This window comes from Hypomesus transpacificus, chromosome 23 (genome assembly GCF_021917145.1).
Source record: "Hypomesus transpacificus isolate Combined female chromosome 23, fHypTra1, whole genome shotgun sequence".
NCBI lineage: Eukaryota > Metazoa > Chordata > Actinopteri > Osmeriformes > Osmeridae > Hypomesus > Hypomesus transpacificus.
In genome coordinates, this window is record NC_061082.1 from 12,633,368 (window position 1) to 12,655,875 (window position 22,508).

Consider the following 22,508-nt stretch of genomic DNA (forward strand, 5'->3'; position numbering starts at 1 on the left):
CCTATCCTGTTCAATTCGACATGTCAAAACAATTGGAAGCTATGGGGAAAGGGTCTAACAGACCACAATGGAACCAGGCCGACAGGTGACAAAGAGATAAGGGGGAGATAAGGGGGAGATAAGGGGAAGAGGGAGCGAGGTGGACGGGTGGCTCCTTAGTTCTGCATCTGCTCAAAGAATTTGTAGGTGGGGTTCTCATAGCCGTTCTGCTGCATCTTGGTCAGGTGACGTTCCTCCGGTGTTACTGCAGCATCCACCTGAAACAAGCCCACACACAGCTCAATACACACACAGACACACACACAGAATATACACATGAACGCACACCCCCATATTCTCACTTCGATGACTCCATGGTGGATGGAAGTGTACTGCTTCTTCCTCAGCATCACCAGGGTGATGACGATGACGGTCGCTATGACGACCCCGCCCACCATCAGTCCTATGATGGCGCCCTTGTTGTTGCCCCCATCCTCGGCAAAGAACACCTGTCAAAACACCACAACACCCGCTGTCAGTGACGACGCCGGCTGTCACCCGGGACACAAGCGTGTCGGTCCAACTGGGGGGACAATCGGTCGCGCGTCAACGTGGCTTTGGTTACCAGTTTCTGGTGATGGACTTCGTAGCTGGTGCTCTGCCTCTCCTCAGTGTCCATCCTCACCTCGGGGAATCCCTCTGGTTTTTTAGGGAGGACAAACGGAGTCAGAGGAAGCAAACACTCCGCTCACTTTACCTCAGACACTCACTCTCGCACACGCACGCGCACAAACTGACTCACCAGGTCGTGTGGGGAGACCACGGTCCGGGGCTGGACGAGCATCGACAGGCTCCACTGTGGGTCACATCAACAAAAAGCTCAGATTACCAAGATGACTATCCCTTCAAAGAGTGTGTGTGTGTGTGTGTCTGGACTTGTTTGTGTTTAACTTGTCTTGTGGGGGGGAGGAGACCAGAAAGCCCCCCCCCCCCTTCAATGGTTTGGAACTAGATTTGGGATTCATTTATGTTGAGGTTAGGGGTTAGAGGAAAACAGGATTTTGAGTGGGACTGAATTGTGAGTCCCCACGAGAATAGTGATACAAACTTGTGTGCGTGCGTCTTACCGTGGTTCTCCGTGTTGGGCTGGTTGAAGCTCTCGGGGTGGATGAATCCCAGGCGGTCCACTCCGAGGCTGGGATCCAGTGGGGCCGAGCTGTAGGCCTGGTCTGGCATCAGGGCATCGTTCCCATAGCTCACCCTACTGTCAGTCTGTAAGCATAAACACGCGCACAGTTGGCCCAGTATGTGTGTGAGCGCTCGGTTTAAATTCTCCTGACAGGACTTGCAATGTTTGCTATTTACTGTTTGTGTGTGTGTGTGTTTGTGTGTAACTCACTCTCCCATCGCTCTGCAGGGAAGAGACTTGCTGAGACAGCTCTGACTGAACTTTCTGCATGAGGACAGCTAGAGAGAGAGGGGTAGTTTAGAGTCAGAAAAAGACAGATTGTTCAAGAGAGAGGGATTAAGAGAGAGATAGAAAGACAGATAGTAAGAGAGAGAGAGAGAGAGATGATGAGTAATGTATGCTTCGTACAGGAAGAAATTGCCAGACTTCTGGCTACTGCAAATAGCACAGCGTTTGGGAGGCAAGTTATTGTAAAACTGCTGACTAAAATATGTGCGTGTTTCTACGTATTCTTAAAACTAGGTGGATGGGATTGAGGTGGGCACTCACAAACTTGGTCTTGGATTTCATCGGCCACGCTAGGCACGTTCTCGATCAGCCCCACTGATTGGTTCATCCTCTCGTCAATCACATGCAGGTGGGTCAACACCTTGGATGAGGCAGAGTTCAAACAGGTTCAAATCACAAAAGGGGAGGAGGGGGGCGCGATGGAGTGCACGGTGACGGTGAGGCCACAGGCCGAGAGCGGCGCTGTTCTTTCCGGGGGTTTCTACCTGCAGTCGGATCTGAGAAGCCTTCTTGGGGTCGACCATGCGGACGTGTTCGTAGTGTTTCAGCGTATGCTGTCTGTCCTTCTGCTCGGCACGCACGTACTTCCTCAGCAGACTTAACACCTGGCGAGGCTGGGGGCGAGGTGAAGGAGATTGTTTTTTTTGGGGGTGTGTGTGTGTGTTTTTTTTTATCAGTTCCAAGTCGCCAATGTTTTGAATGACTTTTTGAACGTGTGTGTGTGTTTTTTACCCGGGGCGGGCTGGTCTGCAGGCTGCTAAGGTAGCTCTCCAAGGCCAGACGGCGCCGGCTGTTAAGCAGAGCCTCTACCCGGGCCATGTGGGTCTCAACCAGCTGCTGCCTCTCCCCTGCTGCCTCCTGCTCCAGGGCCTCTACCTTCTCCTGGAAGTGCTGACACACACACACACACACGTCAGTACACCCACGCCACACTCATGCTGCCACTGTTCAGTACATGCACCCACAAGCACACAATCAACACGAGCGTACACGCGTCCAGAACAGAGGGTGTGTGTGTGTGTGTTACCTGGATGACTGCCTTCTTGTCGGCACGAGGCAGGCTCTTAGCTTCCCTCTCTGCCTCTTCCCACTCCCTCATCACCTAGGCAACAAGGGGCATTGAGTCACCAGTATATCGAGGCGCACCTAGACGTGTTAATGAGTTTGCATGCGAACAGGCATGCACTCACACACACACACACACACACCTGGGCCATCCTGTCGCGGTGCTTGGCCTCCAGACTCTCTTTGGCCTTCTGGAAGTCGGCATGCTCGTTGTCGTCTCCGGGGGCCTCCAGGTAGTGGTCCACAGCATCCACCATGTCAGGGAGGCCGGGGGCCAGGGTGGGCACTGGAGAGGTGGGGAGGAGGGGAACAGACAACACATGGTCATAATGAATGAACAGCCATCCGAACATATGAGAGAGCGAGAGAGAGCGAGAGAGAGCGAGAGAGCGAGAGAGCGAGGGGGACAGAAGGAGTGATGGAAGATGAAAAGGAAGAGGATTAAACAGGAAAAAAGAGGAAAGGTAGGGGAGTGAATGGATTAGACAGGGAGAGGGGGGGGGGGGGGTGAGAGGCTGTTATACATTGGTCTCTGGTTGGGGAATTAAGGTCAGACTGAAACAGACAGAGAAGACAGGCTGGTGTCACAGAGTTGAATGGGTTCAAGTCTCTCGCATAAATACTGGCCAGCCACGCCATCAAATGTGCGGGTCTTTCAGTAGCATAACTGGATCGACTTGTGTCTGTGAGAAGTGGGCAGGCACATGCTTGAGTTACAGGCCCCCGAGATCAACGCCCAGACAGGGCGAGCGAGAGAGGGAGAGATCCTGATGAGTGGTGCAATGACCTTTGAGTCAGTGGCAGGTTAGGACAAGCCTCACCGAGCAATACATTGGTGTGCATATTGCTCGAGCAGGTGCGAGTGAGTGACGTCGGAGAGATAAGGGGAATCCCGTCCTGTCACACTGGCGTAGTGCCAGAGCAAGATGGTCCACGGTTCAATTCCCGCATGGGTCGTTGTTCAGTGCGAGGGTTTCCTGCGCCCCCCAATAAACACCCAATGACAACATGCAGCACAGATTGCTCTTCTCCCATGTCCCTAGCCAGGACGTGAGTGAGTACTTGGACTCGGTGGCTGTTAATGTGGCTGACCACTGCTCCTGGCTGCCATAGGAGGTCAGGCAACAGGATGGGATAAATAAGAGCGAGAATGTTTTCGTCTGACGCTCCGGGAAGGCCTCCTTCCTCTGCCTTGCCTTGTTTATGTTGTTGCCAGACTGGGGGCAGAGGTGAGGAAGTCGTTACACTGTGTGGATACACCTGGGTCCAGTGTGTTCCTTCCCCTTTAAGAGATGGCGAGACCAGGTCTACTGACCTACTGACTCACACACCCCGACAGTTAGGTTTGTGCATTTTTTTTCTTTCGTTGTTTAATAAAAAACTTTAATTGACTTTGGTGTATGCTTCATGCATTTTTATTTTTTTTTGCAACCTTTGAGCCGTGTTTGCGACACCTTCCTGCATGTGCGTGTATCACTGCTGTAAAACCAACAAACGAACATTCCTCTCTTCCTTTGTCAGGAACTGGGCAGTGCTGACTCATGCTCTCTGATTAAGAATTAACTGGAAAGTCCCGGCACAGAGCATCCGTCACCTGGGAAACCGAAGCCTTGACCTGCTGACGATCCAAGATATTAAAATGACAGCCAAAGTTCCAATTCATATGGATGAACTCCAAACATACTCTCTATGGCTAGATCAGTGTTGAGTGTTAGTAACTAATGGCATTCTGGCAGGCACACTGTACCATACATGTTCCATTCACAGAAAGACGAGACACACAAACACACCTGCAGGTGTTACAAAGCTAGTTAAGTGAATGAGTGAGTAAGTGAGCCATCACACAGCAGGGGGGGGGGGGGGGGGGGGGGGGGGTCAGGGGCAATAGAGGAAAAGTACCCTGGTGAGAGGGGCGCACAAGGGGCACATGTGGAGGGCGGCTCCAGTCCTGGGACTTACACACACTGCTGCTGCAGACAGACAAGCAGTACTCCTCCGAGTCAAAGTTATTCCTGTTGCCCCCACAGCCCCCAAACAGGAAAGGGGCACAGTGGCCCTTCTCTGGCACAAAGTACCAACGCTCCAACATGGCATGGCATGGGCCGGACTCAGCACGCGCCCAACACACCTCTGAGAGAGAGATAAGGACATACACAGCACCAAAACATTAAAAAAAACATAACTGATAATGGGTGCCTTTTTACACGTCTCCACATCCACAACTGGCGGGGGCCAACCGGACGCTTTTTCTCACTTTCGACCAATCAGAGAGTGTATAGACTCATATGACGATCAGCAGTTCTCTCTCTCTCACCTCTCACAACCTCCTCCACCGACTCGGTGGTGGTGGTGGTGGTGGTGGTCATGGCGACGTTCGAGACGCGTTCACCACTGTCCCGTTCCTCCGTCACGTCCTCGTCGTCGTTGTCTACGTCGGCGTCGCCGTCTCCGTCCTCGTCCCTGTCGAAGGACTCTTCCTCCTCCTCATCCTCTTCTTCTTCTTCTTCTTCAACTTCCTCAGCTGTGGTGGGCTCTGGCTCAGCCTGGCGAGGCATGCTGGGGGTCAGAAGAAGGGAATTTAAAGGCAGGGTAGGTCATGTTGTTGAGAAGCACTTTTCTTTTTTTTAACATATTTTCTTAAAATAAATTTCACATCACAATTGCGACCAATAAGTCTAAAGATCTCACAGCGAAATGAAACCAGTCCGATATCTGTGGGGGTCGCAGGACTGTAATAACCTTGACCAATTGTTAAGGGCGGAACCGGCACTACTGATTGGACGGGCTACTTGTCTGTCTGTCTGTCTGTCTGTCTACAGCTCCTCTACAGTAGTCTTTAAAACGAGGGGGTGGGATTTATTCTTGATTTTGCCTCTGTTTCATTTGTGTGTCAGTGTTGTGTGTTTACATCCATACCTGTTGTCTGTGTATTCTGTCTCAGCTCCACCCCACCACACGTCTGACTCCTCCCCCTCCTGGGCCACGCTGTCGTCTCGCTCCGCCGGGCAGCACACAAACTCCACCCCACGGAAACGGTCGATGCCACAAGGCAGCAACATCCCATAGTTGTGAAGATTCATGGTGCGGTCTCCACAAGACTAGTTATCATGAGAACATGATACACAAACGAGTTAGCGATCGCATGGCCCTTTTCCTTATTGCTGGTTTATGGAGACAGATAGTAAATATGTTTGTGATGGTTTTAACTAACTACTAAGTACCACTGGGTAAGAGAAATCAGGTTGTAGCCATTAGCAGGCTGTGGAGAGCAGTGCAGACTGAAATAGTGCTGAGTCATTACAGCAAGGTCTACCCCATACATAGGGGGAGCAGAGAAAAAATACAAACAGCGTGTTTTTCCTCTCACCTCCTTGGCCACAGTGTGCCAGTGCAGGTGGCTCTCACACTGGTCCATGCGCTCCTGGTGCAGGAACTTACACTTGTCAGGAACCAGCAGGGCGTCACTCACAAACTCGCCCACTACAATGCACACACAGCAAGTTTGTCTTTGAGCGTGCACGTTAGCAGATGGACACACACACGAACACAACGTAACGAGTGACACACTTGTGTGCAAACGATACACTGCTTACCCAGGCAGCGGTAGGGCACCACGATGTGCGTGTGGCTGCGACACTGTTTGCGTCCCTTCTTGCACCAATTTTGGATGCTGACTGGCTGGTTGGCCTCCACCATATTAGTTATCTGAAGCTCGGGATAAACCTAGGAACAAGGCAGAGGTAGAGTTACTACACCTAGGAACAGGGTAGGGCTAGAGTTGGTTTACCTCGGGAAAGGGTAGTACTGGAGTTACTACACCTAGGAACAGGGTAGGCTTAGCCTTTCGGTGCTCCGAATCAACTCTCCAACACGCATTCTCTATTCCTCCATTCCCCTCCCCTCCCATCGCCTCTCACCTCCTGGCAGTACTGCAGGATGCCCTCTTTGGTTCCGATGCAGCTTTTAGTACCGGAGGGGTCCGACTCCCACCTGCCGCTCTGGACGTTGACGTGCATGTTGACCTTCCCGCAGAACATGGCCACCTGGGGCTCGGCCAGCAGGCCCACGGAGTCATCCCCCGGTACCTGGGGGGACATTCAGGGGGCAGAGGGGCACAACATGAGTTGTATCTTGAATGTGAAAGACGATACCCAGTTCATGAACAGGTACCCCAAAAATCAGGCCGCGTCAGCAAATAACGTTTTCAGTCCCTTGAAAAAGATTTACAATCCACTGAGCAGAAACGGATCTTGGTTGTCCAGAGTGAGTTAACGTGCAGTTCTCTTACGCTGAAACACCTTTTTACCCTCCCATTCCCCTTTACAGACAACAAGGATTAGGGTGTTCTAGAAGGCCTCTGTATTCCATTGTGTAACGTTGCGGTCCATTTCAGTTCTGATTGAAAATTATTAAACAGTGCAGTTAAGCCCCTGAGCCAGACAGCACTTTACAGAATCACAGCTCGCAGATCTAGAAGTTGCCAGAGACACAAAACCACCGCACAGCACTTAAAACAGTGTGTGTGCATAATCTCTCTCTGATGCCATTTCATGGGGGATTCTGTTCACATTCACCAAACAGTGGAGGGGGAGAGAAAAGGAGAAAACAGTTCAGCCAATGGGTTGGAGGGGTCAACAATGTTCACTCCTCAATGCTCCAGGGCTGACCCTGTGCTCCCTGTCAAATGATATATATATATTTTTTTTATTATGTATGTCTAAAATTACAAACACTTGGTGTAAAACGGCTACTGAAGTTCTTGTTACCAACTGTCATTTCTTGGCCCTGACTTTAGAAGACAACTCTCTCTCCCCTTGCACAGTATTCTGGGATCACTGTTTTTTCCTCCTTTTGTTCAGGCTGAGAATCAGAGGAAGTGTTGTTCCGCTTTCTTACTCCTTTCTCTCCAAAACATAGGAAAAGACTTTTGCTTGTAACAAACAAACCAGATCCTCACAAGCCCTCTGGTATTGTTCTGTTGGTAAAGCCCCCACACTACCTGTGGGGTTGAGTTAATTTGTGTTTGAAAAATCCCAAACTACATTCAAAAACAAATACAACATTCAAGTGTATATTCGATAACCTCATAACTATCTCAACACTTATTTAACATTAGTTGTATTGTAACAACAAATGATCTACTTACTCATCTACATACAATTCAGACAGCCAGGTACTTTCAAACTGGGTGTTGACCTTTTCTAATTAAGTAGCCTTGCTTAACATTTACATTCTATTTACATTTAATCATTTAGCAGATGCTCTTATCCAGAGGGACTTACAGTACAGGGACATTCCCCGAGGCAAGTAGGGTGAAGTGCCTTGCCCAAGGACACAATGTCATTTAGCACGGCCGTAAATCGAACCAGCAACCTTCTGATTACTAGCCCATTCCCTAACCGCTTAGCCACCTGACTCTCATAGCTACCTGACTCCCATTAAGCTTAAAGAAGATCCATACCACCTCCGCTGGGTGTGTCTGCTTGGGGAAGGAAGTGTCCACATCCAGCAACATCAAAGTGCACACCGTCTGTGATATCAGTACAATACCTTGACTACAACAGTTCCCCATTGAACAATCGTATAACCTCCGTAAGTATGTGGACTACACTCAGTTGTTAAGTGGTCAAGTGTCTGAGTGTCAAGTGTCAAAATTAATGCGCTATTAACTAGCATAGGAATCTCTGCTCATCAGTGGTGCTTGAGTGATTTGCAAGCGTGTTTAACTTCTGTTAAGCTGTCCTAGAGTTGTCGAGTTGATATTATGCGTAGCCTACGTGTTAGTCTTTATGTTGGCAGCTAAAAACCCTTTATTTTGCCTCACACCACTTGTTTAACACGAGATTGTGAATGAATTGGTATGTTGTGGTGTTCAAGCAAGCTGAGCAACAGTCTTAAATCTGATGCAGACACTCCAGGAATGGAAATTATAGGCTTTGCTACCAGCTTTACGTTTTGACTACTTGCGGCAAATTGCTAGCTTTCACTGTGTGTGAGCAACTGTGCCGATTCTCAGCCACCGTTCACTGACGCCATCTTGCTGATGTCAAACCATCCTTTCGTCCTGGAAATCGCTTGCTGCAAATGTGCAAAACTATAACGGGCATATTTTGCCTTCACCTTCACCGACTGGGAAACTATTCTGCAGACAAAAATATATTGCTTCGACAATCCTGAGTAGACTAGCCTTGAGGTTCAATTAGATTGGGGGCTTAGTTGAGTTGTTATTGACAAGGCCAATCAACAGAAATACTTGGAGACGTATCAACAAAGGAAGGGGTTTAAACACATTAATAGTAAGCGATCAGTGAAATAATGCATGCAGGCCACTAATCACAGTGACTTGACAGCTTGCCTATTGAAAATATTGGTGAACTGCTACTGTAGGCCTTTAATGTGCCATGTTTAATAACTGACGTAGAAAATTGTAATCTAGATCTTGCTTAATTGAGCCATATTTAGTCAACATAACCAACTTATTTGGGGACCCGAATATGCAGATCGTTAAAAATGAACGAACCTGGCAATTTAGTCGCATTTGAGATTGTTTGCAATTCGGATTTTTGTCCTTGCTAATAGCCTACTGCATTCCAAGAATAAGAAACTAGTCAAATGTCGCTTTTGTCTCTTGATCTTGCCTTTGAAAGAATGGCTTCGTTGAAAGAGAATGAAAATGGATTATGGACGTTAGCAGTTGCACATGAAGTAGGCTACGCATTTATTTGGGCTAGTGGGTTAAATTCTCACCTCAGAAGACAGCGTCAAGGTCGCAAGCAATAACAGCAAATATGCCGTTCGTTTCCCCATAGCGATAACTCTGTTAGATTGGCCTATATTATGAAATTTTCCGTAAAATCCGTTGTGCTCAGGCATTATCCCGGTATCGTAACCTATCCTATGTGTGTGTGTGGGTTGCCTGCTGTGTTTGTGTGATGATGAAAATGAGATCGAGGCTGGCCAGCTGCTCCGAAGCCTGTCACCTGACTGTGCTCGTGTCATGCAGGATAGGGATGATAAAAGTGAGAACAAATGGTGTGTGATGTACGTAAACAATGTGTTTCAGGCTATCTCTTATTAAATAATCTGATATGAAAATGTTCATATATTTATAAGGCCTGCTATCTAGCCTAGTTTTGCGTTAGGCACTGGAATATGCCATTTGGCTTGGATAAACGAAGATTAAAGAGCAACTTTGGGCATGTGCTGCCATCTATCGATATCTTCATTTTCATTCTTTCTTGGTCAAACTGGATTTTGTACTCCTAAACGAGTAAAACGAATCTAGGCTTTGGCTAAAACGTGGAATATGTTGATGACTACCCACTAAGACACATGTCCCGCATTTTGCGGGATGGAGCGGGGGTACATATAGCTCCCAAATCAAGTTTGCGGTCATTGACTAATGCAAAAAGTTTTCAAGCGCACGCTCGCATTAAGTCCAAAGCTCAAAACAAACCTTGAGGTCTTTGTGGGTTGAATGTTAACATCACTGCAAAAATACATCTTAGGCCTATATGATCAATTGTACACCAAGTTCATAGTCTAAGTTATGTGATCGTGTTTCCGCATTGTCACGCAAATCAGGTCTGAGCTGCAACAGTCACCCTACTTCCCAAGCTGAACCATAGTGTGTCAAGTGTGTCAAGTGTGTGGGAGGGTGCTTGTGAGAGCGTCTTTCTAAGGCTATATTCAACTTCTCCTTTTTAATTGACACTCGATCCTCCCAGCTCGAAGAGAAAGATCGGCGCATTTGCTCCGCTAGAACATTTGAAAAATGACTTACGGGTAAGAAATGGAACAGCCTACATTTGGGGATTAACACAAAAGCTAGTGATGGGTTATGTAGAGCCTCGCAATTTAATCAAAACGTTATTAAACATTAACCATGATTTTCCACATTTGAAATATCTGATCAAATTCCGGTGGACTGACTGGCTGTTCACGCTATCCGTGTATTCTCACCTGCAGAGCACAATTTGCCTGTCAAGCTGTCCTGATGTTGGCCACACTTCTAAACATTGCAGGTAGGTTGGTTTTTATACAGTCAGTGTAACCGTAGGCAGTCCGCCCAACCCAGGCTTGCCCAAAGCCTTTTACACTAGGCAGAGAGACAGCCCTAAGTATGAGCCCTCTCCCGGGGCTGTCAAGGCATGTTAAATTAGATTATTTGTTGTACTCCCCGGAATTGTCGTTCCATACATTCTAGTTGTTAGTGAACTCTAAAGTGAACTCTAACGTCCAAAAGTTTGTGGTTAGATTAGGTTGTTAGATCATGTCTTCAGAATCCTAAATCCAGACACATTACTCTCTAGTGGTTTCCGAGGCGTGAAGAGATTGTCTGCCATGACCATTTACAGTATGGATTGTTTGTCAATGAGAGCCACGTACTCTTTCGTATGTAGCCTATATGAGCAGACTGTTTACAGAAAATACTCAACTTCTACATTGTTGAGCTATTGTCTCTCTTTTCAAGGTAGCAGGTCTTGTTGGATTTGTTTACATAGCCTTAGGGCAAATAGGCTGTCATTAATCAGAATGGGATTTACTCGCCATGACAGTTTGCACAGACACGGAATTTGCTTTGGCAGGAAAGTGCACAGTAAACATATAGGAATCTTAAATTTAAATATGTGGTCTAACTATACTAAGGATACATAAACTAGCAATACTAAGTGGAATACAATTAAAATAAAATATACAATAAGTAAAATATAAGTTGCCAATTTACAATATAAAATACAAGTCATCACTCAGTGCACAATCTTTGTGATTCAGATATGCAAAGGATTTGATTTTGTTTCACTGTGTGTGTGTGTGTTCGGTGCACGCATTATTAAGTAGACCAAGCATCAAAGCTGTTTAAAGATAACATCCTATTAGTTTCTATGGAATGTGCTAAGTGGCATCTTGTTACACAAGATCCATCACGGCCTTGGCCTCGGAGTGAGGGTTTGGGCAAATCTGATGAGTAGGATCAAATATTAGGACACCGACATGGTAGGACTATACCAAGCCCCCACCACTGTTGAAGACAAGTCTTTTTGACCTAATTCTATGCTACTTGTTTTCTGTCTCCACAGAAGCAGTGAAAGTCAAAGGCAATGTAGGTGGGAATGTCCTCCTTAACTGCTCCTGCAACAGAGTTCAAGACAAATTTAGGTCCTGGCAGCTGGGCACTGCTATTGTATTTCACAACGACACAGATAAACACGAAGTTGTGGAGAGGTACACTGGCAGAGTGAGCCTTCCCTCCTCCAAAGACTGCTCCCTCCTTATCTCAAACATCAGCGTGGCAGATCAGGGGACTTACACGTGCCACGTACTCAAGCCTCACCACGTAGATACAGACATTAATCTCAGTGTCTCTGGTGAGTCTTTGCCATCATTAGTTCATTCTTAAGTAATGTACCAAACCATTCATTCATCCATCCACATCACAAATGTTTCATTTTTAGGACTAATTTACCAATTGTTATGGCCATAAATGACTATTCATTACCAATCATATTGTAATAACTATACTGGGAGGCAATTTGTTTAATGTTTAAGTCTGCATATTTGTTATTTATTGGATCCCTCTTTTCTGCCCAGCGAGCTACCATGTGTGTATGGACCTGGTCTCAGAGGAGACTCTGGAGGTCTCCAGAGGAGGACCCAAGATGTTTCAGTGTCAGGCTTCAGGAGGCTACCCAGAGAGCAAGATTCAATGGTACCTGAATGACAAGCCTCTCCACAACTGCTCCAGGACAGACAGAAGCAGAAAGGACAATTTCACTGGACTTTTCTACCTTGGCAGCAACCTGACTATAGAGCTGAATGGAAGTGCAGACGGGCAGATCACGTGTGGGATTGAGAACCAACGTTTGACAGACGCATCCAGCTGCAGTAGTGGTGAGTTGATATATTTTACTTAAAAGCTTGAAAAGTAACTAGTGCCTCTTAACAGTCCTTATCTGGATCCTAGAATACATTTATCCTTAACCATAACCATCGCCTTGCCTTTGGCACTCGATACCTCTGCCCCGAAAAAACAAGACACAACAAAATAGTGACATTTACCTGTCCCTGAGCTGTACAGAAAAACTGCTGTGAATGATCTTTTTCAATTTCCGATTTTCTTGGAACCACATTTTTTATTTATATTGTTTTGTTGTAAGATAAGTGTTGGATCCTTCAGCGAACTCTGCAAACAGATGCTAGATATAGTACTGACATCTTACAACCCATGTAGTGAAGTCCACACCATAGCCTTCCTTAACCTTTAGGGATTTCTGGTTTAACACACTGAAAAATGAAGAGCAGGGTCTCATTGGGACGAAGATGTCAGACTGACACCCAATGATCACTCCTACTTGAGGACTGTACATACAAACTGCTTTTTGACCTCTCATCCTTCCAATCTTCCAATTAGATCTTCCAGAATCTTCCCAAGAGAAGTCCCAGGGAAGCACTTCAACTGTCATGGCTGCCAGAGTCTCTGCTCCTGTATGTGTGTTGGTGCTGCTCCTGGTTGTGTTGGCACTGGTGGTACGGCGGCATCAGACAAGAAAGGTGAGGCATGTCCATTGTTATTTATTCTACACAAGATGTTATTGACTCAAATCTTAAAATGAGGATATGTGGTTTGTTGAAGCGGAACTATTTAAATGACTCTCTTACCCTGCACAGCCATGAACTAGTACTTCATTTGTAATAGTTTTATTGATTAGCAGCCATTTCACTGATTGTGATTGTGTGTCTGTGAGGTGGATCCATGTAATGATATCTTGTCGTTGGCAAAACCTTATTTGGTCCAATAAAGCTGAGTAATGAGTTAGACATAAACGCAATATTAATAGACTATTTGCAATGACCTTTTGAACTCATTAGCTCCAAAATCTAAACACAAGGTTATTCTGTGTAGAAACGATACGAGATAAACTATGATGACACACTCCAGCACCTGGGCACCGAGTCATAACAAGTAAACAGGCTAATCCTGAGTCAATCCTATGGCCAGTGTATTGTGTAATAGAGTATTCTGATTGATCTGGCTCCATATGATGTTTTGTATCATCAGCATTCCTGCAACACGAAGACAAGACGTCACCAAGAAGAAGACCCGACCGATATTTCGTACTTATGAGTTGTGCAATTGTTCATCGATTTATGGAAGACAAACTGGAGGGCTTATCACTGAATGAGAGGAAATGACACAAATACTTGAGCCAATGCTTGTTTTAGTACCGGCGAAGAGCAACGTCATGACGTTGTTTGAATCGAGACTCTGGAACAAAGCAGCACCTTTCATATTTGGTTCTCCCTGGGAAGTAATAGATTGAACCACACCGTGTGGTCAGAGACACAGACAGTGGTCCACTGTGTGGTCAGAGACAGATACAGCCCCTGTGGGAGTGATACAAATGGTACCCATCGGTACACGGGTCAGGAAACACCCGAAAGACAAACGGAATTACAGGTCAGGGTAAGACAAAAGCACGTGGTGGCTACTTGTTCCTGAACTTTAAGCACTAGATACAGGATATAAGAAATAATGGTGTGGTGCTTTTTTGTTTGTTGAGGAACTAAGAAACTGTTGCAATAGTCACTGAAAACTCTTTGAGCTTTGATTTTTTTGCTAAGTGCTTTTGAATGAGGAAGCAATGCATGGAAGTGGTCTCGCCATGTCTTTAACAATGCTGTCAAAAACACATCATCCAGACAGCTTGGTGTACAAGAAAGGTAGTGATATTAGGTGCAATATACTTTTTCCCATTGGACCGGCCCAAACTACTAGAGTACAGTCATGTGGAAATTGTAAGAAATCGTACAGACTGAGCTCTCCGAGTTCTAAGAGAGCATGTCAATTGGGCCGGTTGAATTGAGGAAACACAGACACTGTATGGCTAGTACAAGGCTGAAAGTGAGGCTGTGCTCTCTAGTTAATCCTCTGGGTGGTCTAGATTTAGGCTTAAATAAAAGAGAAATGTTGATTTAAGATGTACTTCCTGCTCTTTCACTCTATTCTAAGTCTGAGTGCAATAATGCTGTGAAAAGTGATCAAGTTAGTGCTACTTTGTAATGAACATTATTACCACAATTACAAAAGGGTTTGTAAATATGTTCTCAATCTTAAAAGCTGATTAAACTGTACTTTTCTAAAGAATATTTATTTTCTGTGGTCATGTTCCTCCATCATGTATTTTATTAAGTATAAATCAGACCTGATGTGTCATCATAAACTAGTGCATTGTGCTTCTCTGCATAGAGTATACCGTAGACTGTTCTCCACCAGACTGTGACCCATTCAACAATGCTGTATATTCATAACCTCTTGAGATTCTCTATCAAAGTCAGAAACGTGTGCAGTATGTTGTTAAGCTCCTACTGATTCAATCATTTTAAACAATTGTATACACAATGCCCTGCAAAATGGTTTCAAATGACACTAAGATGGCATATATAGTGAACTGTATCGTTATATAGACAAAATCTGTAACCGTGTAATTAAAAATTCTACAAGTGCATATAAAACTAGACTATAAACTCTTACATTTGATGTTGACTTATACCCTTTCCTACTTCTTCATCCATTTTACATTTACATTACATTTAGTCATTTAGCAGACGCTCTTATCCAGAGCGACTTACAGTAAGTACAGGGACATTCCCCCCGAGGCAAGTAGGGTGAAGTGCCTTGCCCAAGGACACAACGTCATTTTGGCACGGCGGGGAATCGATCCGGCAACCTTCTGATTACCAACCCGACTCCCTCACCGCTCAGCCATCTGACTCCCAGGGGAACTCCCCTCCCCTCATCCACCAGTGATGCAACAATAATGAATTGTGATTAAAGAATCTGTTAAATGACTAACTATTTCCAGGATGTGTTCCAACCAGAGCAAAGAGCACTTTCATTGACGGCTCAATCATGGGTTATGAGCTATGTATCAGCTAGCACTCATGTGACAGTTTGAAAACTGAAAGTCTTCAGATCTCTGTTAGACTTGCCAAACTTTCGTTTCCCAAAACATGTCTCCTTAGTCAGTATATTTTTAGTATATGTGGAGAAGGAAAATCTCTTGGTTTTCCCCTGCTTGCCATTGTGAATAGAAGGGGAAATTCCCATAGACTATTGTATAAGTGTATTATCATTTTATTGTATTATAGTTTAACTTCCCCAACATCAGCAGGCATGCATCTTAAGAACTGATAACTAATACCAATTCAGCAAATTATGTATTTTCAGCAAACACAGGTGTGGAGCATTGTGTTAATTTTCAACGTTTAGTCATGTGAGTAATGCTTTGAAAACAGTTTCTATAGTTATGAATGAATGAATTTAGGCATTCATAAAATGTTCAATGGTTTCAACATGTTTGCAAGTGCAGGTCCACTGACCTCCTATATGGAGGACCTGCACTGGTCCCCTATATATTTAACCAGAAGACCATCACATAATAATGTAGTGCGCTGAACATCTAAAACCTAACTTGTTTATTCAATCCCCCTTCTCGGTTTCAAAAGCAGAAAATAATCTCTAAACCAGTTTGCTCACATTAGAGCTCAATGGAAAGTTGCAAGTTGGCTGGCTGTTTCGGCAATGCTATTTTGGAGTTTCCATTATGATCCGGAGAAAATGTTTCGCAACCTCTGTTTCAACAAATCCAGTTTTGTATGTTATGCTTCAACATGGGATTTTCATTAGTTTATAACCACTTTGAAATTAAAGTTGTACTTGACTAGTACTTGAAAATTCAATTTCCTTTTGAAAATACTGAACAAAAACACATGGTAAAAATGACCACTTATGAGTATCATAAGTATAATAAATATTTAGGATGCATTATTAAAATTAGTAACTGTAATAGATTGGAATATATACTTATGCTATACATAGAGTTAGACAACTAATACTGACTGGTTGAAAGCTAGTTAGTTTCCAATCTTTTAACATTTATTTTCAAACTTCATTGAGGTAAGGCAAATCCTTCTGTATAAAAAAATGCTTTCTAATGAAAAGTTGTGGGTGAGGGTTAAAAAAAAGCAACATAGCCTATTAATGGAGTACAGTAGATAAAATGCTTTGACACTTAAAGCTACTTTCCATGATTCTGCGGGAACCTGTAGTCTGTAGTTCACTTCAACTTCAAACAAACCGGACAAAAACATTTCTAAATGAATGTCCATTTAATTATCAAAATGTTTACCAATTTAACCCTGTAAGACCCGGTTGTAAAATTACGTCACTTTTAGCTCTCCAAAAAACACATTTTGAGAGACATTTACATAGCCCAGTGGTTCTCAATCCTGGTCCTCGGGACGCCCTGCCCTGCATGTTTTAGATATTTCCCTGCTCCAACACACCTGATTCAAGTAAATGGGCCTGATAACGACCCATTCATTTGAATCAGGTGTGTTGGAGCAGGGAAACGTCTCCCGAGGACCAGGATGGGTCCTATTGTCTTGCTTGACAAGATGCTTTTGGATAAATGTGGTTTAAAAAAAAAAGATAATAGCAGTTAGAGAGCTAAAAGTGACCTTGTAATTTTACAAACAGGGGTCTTACAGGGTTAAATGTAAAGGAACATGCAATAATTGGTAATTGATTTATTAAGACTTTACATGGTAAATGCTGGATACGTCTTGGGGCTTTTGAAAACAGGAGGAAGTGAGTAATCTGACGCGGACCAGGAAGTGTTTTCCCTGGCTTTGTATTGTGTTTTATAGCGAGCTAAATGCTTGCTAGCAATGAAGATCGAGTGAGGAAAACTTTGATAACTCCGAATATTCAATTTGGCTTTATTTGGAAGATAAGATTATCATCGCAAAACCAACTGGTTTGTCGAGCAATATTATTTGGGCGCTGTTGTTAGCCAGCCTAGAAGTGTACTGGTACATTAGTAATTATGTATCGGATTTAGCAATCAACTCAAGCAAAGTATGCCATTCTTCTTCCTGTTTGTGTACGTCATATGTTTTGGTGCTTTCACCAATCATGCTAGATGTCTACCGCTTGAATGACGGACGTACATAATCCCACCTGTAGCCTCCACTATGGGCCAAAGAAGAAGAGGGGTGGCTGTGCACCTCCCCACCACAAGCAAAGGCTCCGACGTCCCCACCGCTACGGCCACTTTCCGCGGACATGCCAAACACAACATTTGCATGGTGTCTGACTTCTTCTATCCTAATATGGGGGGAGTGGAGAGCCACATATACGAGCTCTCCCAGTGTCTCATTGAGAAAGGGCACAAGGTGGTTGTGGCCACCCATGCTTATGGCAACAGGACAGGGATTCGCTACCTGACCAATGGGCTCAAGGTGTACTACCTGCCCCTCCAGGTGATGTACAACCAATCTACCATCACCACCTGCCTCCACAGCCTGCCTTTGCTGCGCTGTGTGTTTGTAAGGGAGCGCATCTCTGTGGTGCATGCGCACAGTTCCTTCTCCGCCATGGCCCATGATGCACTGTTCCACGCCAAGACCATGGGTATCAACACCGTGAGTGGCTTTCTGTGACGATTAAATGGAACTTAGTAGTTAATCTAATCCTATCCAGGTCTTCCCTGATGACCTTGTTCCAAGTGGCGATATGAACACATTTGTAGTAGGGAGAAGGGAGAAAAGAATGAATGAGATCAAGTTTCAAGTCTTTTATTGTCAGGTACACAGAACAACACAAGGTCAGACTGGGCACTGAAATTCTTAAGACGAGATGGAGAGATGGAGATTGGATGAATGGAGGTCTCATAGGGAACGGAGGGTTAATGAACAGAGGGATGTAAGTCAGTCTTTGTGCCCAGTGCCCTCAGTCTCCAGGAGCCTCTGTGTCATGGTACAACTGATAACAATGATAACATTGTTATGTTCTTAAAACGTCCCTATATATACGTGCCCCCGCTCTGCCACTTCCACTTGGCTATCTATGTCTTGTTGATGTAGATGCTTAAAGTGTGGGCCCTCTCTATGTTTTTCAGGTGTTCACCGACCACTCTCTCTTCGGATTCGCTGACGTGAGCTCCGTGCTGACCAATAAGCTACTGACAGTGACGCTGTGCGACACCAATCACACGGTGTGTGTGTCGTACACCAGCAAGGAGAACACCGTGCTGCGAGCGGGGCTCAACCCAGAGATCGTCTCGGTCATCCCCAACGCTGTGGAGCCCACAGACTTCACCCCCGACCCATCCCGACGCCAACAGGACTCCATCACCATAGTGGTGGTCAGCCGCCTCGTCTACCGCAAAGGTAAGCGAGGGGATGACTGTGTGTCCGTGTGAGTTGTGGATCGATATGAGGGATGCCGTTTTGATCCTTCAGATCCGAGAGGGATGACAGGACTCTAGTGGTGATGTTGTGGATTGGAGACATAGCAAAGGAATGTGCCTGTTCACCAACGGGTTCCCATGTTAACCTGCAGGTATTGATCTCCTCGGTGGTATTATTCCCAAACTCTGTCTCAAACACCTCGATCTACATTTCCTCATTGGGGGAGAGGGGCCTAAGAGGATTGTGTTGGAGGAAGTGAGGGAGAAATACCAGCTCCATGACAGGTAGGTCATGTTAAGTAACCGCGTTGTCTGTTCGTCTGTTTAAAAAAACTGACTCAGTGGAATGTTTGGTACCTGTTTGTTTGGTACCTGTTTAGGCTTTTTGGCACAGTTAGAGTTTCTGTGTGTGGGTGGGTTAACCTGTGTTGACCCGCTCTGTGTTATTGATGTTATGTGGGTCTGATGGCTGAGCGGTTAGGGAATCGGGCTCTTAATCAGAAGGTTGCCGGTTCGATTCCGGGCCAGCCGAATGACGTTGTTTCCTTAGGCAAGGCACTTCACCCTACTTGCCTCGGGGGAATGTCCCTGTACTCACTGTAAGTTGCTCTGGATAGGAGCGTCTATTTAGCAATGTAAATTTAATGTGTTTGCCCCCCCCCCCCCCCTCACAGGGTTCGTCTGCTCGGGGCTCTGGAACACAAAGACGTGCGAGGCGTTCTGGTGCAAGGCCACATCTTCCTCAACACCTCCTTGACAGAAGCCTTCTGCATGGCCATAGTGGAGGGGGCCAGCTGTGGTCTGCAGGTGGGTCTCCTCTCACAGCACCGACTTTGGAACCGACGAGACAATGTCTTGGCGTTTAGTGGATCAAAGATCCGATTGGATCCATGGAAGCGCCTGGTGCGGCTGTGGTATGATGACTTTTCTTGAAATCGTGTATGACTTGGATCAAATAATTGTGTGTGTGTGTGACTAGGTGGTCAGTACCCGAGTAGGGGGCATCCCGGAGGTTCTGCCGGAGGATCTGATCACCCTCTGCGAGCCCAACGTGCGTTCTCTGTGCGAAGGCCTGGAGAGCGTCATCGCCAGGCAACGGGCGGGCGCCGTCCCCTCGCCCGCCTCCATCCACGCCCGAGTGTGCACCCTTTACACCTGGAGGAACGTGGCCGAGCGGACGGAAAAGGCATGGCCCCTTTTAGAACATCGCCTTGCGACCCTCTTGCCTCCTGTTCCTGTCGGGGATCACTGATTTGATGTCATTGGACGTGTGTCAGCGGTGTTGAGGAGCACTCGCGTGGACCCGTTCTACCGTGTCATGTCAGAGATTTCTTACAGAAGAGAGGGAAAGGAGGGAGATGTGAATTGAATTGCTCCTCCCAAGGTTTCTCTCATTGTTTCTGCCTTCGGGAGTTTTTCCTTGTCTTTCTTGAGGGTTTAGGTTGGTTGAGGGGCAGTTCTATGGGCGCATGTGAAGCCCTCTGTGACATGCTTGCGTGTAAAAAGGGCTATACAAATACATTTGATTTGGTTTGATTTGACGTGTTAAGTATATAAACAGGGCTACGTCGTTTAGCCAGGGGCAAACTAAGCTTTCTACGGTGCTGCTTAAAGGCCTCCCGCTCCCTCCAATGTGACTGAGATGGTGACTGCATGAGACTAAACGGTTGCCTCCTCTCCCCTAGGTCTATGACAAGGTGGTGGGACAGGAGGTCCTTCCCCTGGACAGAAGGTTGTTCCGGTTGAGGTCTCACTGTGGCCCCGTGGCCGGCGCCATCTTCTCCTTCGTGGCCATCCTTGACTTCCTCTTCCTGCTCCTCCTCCAGTGGCTCCGCCCAGACCGCGTCATGGACGTCGCCATGGACGCCACAGGCCCCCAGGGGCGGTGGGGGAGGGGATTGGATTGTAGGAAAAGTATTACTTTGAAAAGTGTCACGATGAAGGACCCAGCTGTGGGCCAGACCAGATGATGACATTGGCTGTCCTGCAGCACAGCCACACGCTCCTCCTAAACAATCCTACTGACATCAACAGACACTACTGCCCCTACTAGTAGGAGTGTAAGTGTTAGCTATCTGTTGTGATCTGTAGGTGTTTCACAAGCATTCAACTGTGTTCAGACCACTTGTGTTGCATATCAATGGAGTACCAGTTTTTAAGGACCATCTGTAGATTGCTTCTCACATTTAGAGGGATGCCAGTTTGTCTTGCTCAGGTAAAGATGGGTGTGGATAAGGTTAGGACTTGCACATCACATAGTGTGAGACTTTTTTAAAACCCTTGCTTTAACCCTGGAAATATTTGTATACTTTGTTTTTAGATTGCTTTTTTGGGTGACTGCATTGAATAAAGAAGGGGGGGTGGGTGGGGTGGTGACAGTACTGGATCCTCCAGTGAGAAAGGAAGGAAAGGATACTTGCCATTCAGAGACCAAGGACGAAGCACTCTTAGTGTTGGCTACAACAGGAAGTCAGGATCAATTGTGTTTGGACTTTACAATGTTCCTGTTTTGGTGTTTCCTATATTTGCAAAGTTTACATCTCTAATTGATACAACTTGGATAAGTTTTCTGATTTTATGATTTCACGGATGTTTGTCAGGACTCAGGAGGCATCTTTGTTTAGGCCTCATGTAATGGATAACTTTATGCGAATCAAGGCTTTTTCGGTCTGTGTGAAATGAGGGAAAAATCTGTTTTTATATTTTCTTTTGGGAAATCAAAAAATGTACTACCTGTCACATTGGTTTTAATAGTGGTGGGTGTAAGGTCATATTATTGGAAGATGTATCCGGATATTGTCTTTGGCACAGTTTTCTGAAGGGCTTTTCAAAGTTACTCATGTCAACCCTCCTGAAGATTAAATCACTGTGTACATTACATGACATCTTTCAGCATCCGTTGTCCTGGGAAAAACAAACATACAGCACAACGTTTGCATTGTAAGCCAATAGAACGTGGCTCATTCATACTTTATCTCCATAATATGAATGAGTCAGTGACTGTAAAAACAAGTATGCGTGCAGACATGATCAACCAGAGACCGGTTTATCGTCAAGTACGTTTTCACTTACAATTTGCTCGAGGGATATTTGGCAGTTATAGAAGGAGCTTGGGTTTGATTTATGTTGTCAACATGATGTACAGGATATATAAGTGCAGCAGATAAATCAAGGACTAAACGTGCACAGTTGTAACCGTATTACAGTGATTATATCTAAGGAACGGCCTGTCTTTTATGAGACGGTGCTACAATAACAATCTTAATCCCACAGATAGGGCAACAATAACACCAGATCTCAAGAAAAACATTGGACAGGTTACAGTGATGTGCTGCACGTGCTACAAACTGCTGTATTTATGTGTACATTTGATCCCATTATCCAAGTAAGATTGATTATGACACTGAATCTCACTGCCACATCAGAATGTATTACTCAGGTGTGTGTGTGTAACAGATACATAGATAAAAAGATCATTGTGATCTGGTTACATCCAACCTCTTCGGTCATTTGACTATCACTGTACCAGCCTCTCTGCAAATTAAAAACCATTGGTGGAAGGGCCTTCTCATACACTGCTCCTAAACTGTGGATCTCACTACCTGGTTCCATCAGAAATGTTCCTTTGCTTGGCCAATTTTGAGCATTGAATAAAAATTTACAGTACCTTTTCAATCAGGATTTTTCTTGTGTCTGTTCTTATTGTATATTATGTTTTGTGATTCAAATTGTTA

At 45.5% G+C, this 22,508-nt stretch overlaps 2 protein-coding genes across 5 annotated transcripts; one reads left to right on the top strand and one right to left on the bottom strand.

Moving 5' to 3' along the window:
* LOC124485173 (amyloid-beta A4 protein-like) lies at window positions 1-9,503 on the bottom strand. Of its 2 annotated transcripts, XM_047046566.1 has the most exons (18): window positions 9,269-9,503; window positions 6,439-6,606; window positions 6,115-6,244; window positions 5,889-6,001; window positions 5,438-5,619; window positions 4,836-5,077; window positions 4,481-4,651; window positions 2,665-2,807; window positions 2,484-2,558; window positions 2,189-2,347; window positions 1,942-2,070; window positions 1,718-1,817; window positions 1,379-1,446; window positions 1,107-1,251; window positions 782-835; window positions 605-678; window positions 342-488; window positions 1-257 (listed from the first exon to the last, which is right to left on the bottom strand). In XM_047046566.1, exons 1-18 carry the CDS (start codon window positions 9,392-9,394, stop codon window positions 156-158), a joined length of 2,328 nt encoding a protein of 775 aa, XP_046902522.1. In that variant the 5' UTR covers window positions 9,395-9,503; the 3' UTR covers window positions 1-155. The 2 variants fall into 2 exon arrangements, with proteins under 2 accessions (XP_046902522.1, XP_046902523.1); XM_047046567.1 differs by lacking the exon at window positions 4,481-4,651.
* Window positions 9,504-10,136: 633 nt separating this feature from the next.
* Window positions 10,137-22,453, top strand: LOC124485337 (phosphatidylinositol N-acetylglucosaminyltransferase subunit A-like). Of its 3 annotated transcripts, none has more exons than XM_047046893.1 (10): window positions 10,137-10,306; window positions 10,490-10,545; window positions 11,605-11,889; window positions 12,113-12,412; window positions 12,933-13,072; window positions 18,484-18,754; window positions 18,927-19,059; window positions 19,449-19,581; window positions 19,754-19,960; window positions 20,460-22,453. In XM_047046893.1, the coding sequence occupies exons 1-10, from the start codon at window positions 10,296-10,298 to the stop codon at window positions 20,742-20,744; spliced, it is 1,821 nt and encodes a 606-aa protein (XP_046902849.1). In that variant the 5' UTR covers window positions 10,137-10,295; the 3' UTR covers window positions 20,745-22,453. The 3 variants fall into 3 exon arrangements, with proteins under 3 accessions (XP_046902849.1, XP_046902848.1, XP_046902850.1); XM_047046892.1 differs by having other exon boundaries at window positions 10,138-10,306; window positions 11,602-11,889; XM_047046894.1 differs by lacking the exons at window positions 10,137-10,306; window positions 10,490-10,545; window positions 11,605-11,889; window positions 12,113-12,412; window positions 12,933-13,072 and adding an exon at window positions 16,987-18,007.
* Window positions 22,454-22,508: the final 55 nt, after the last annotated feature.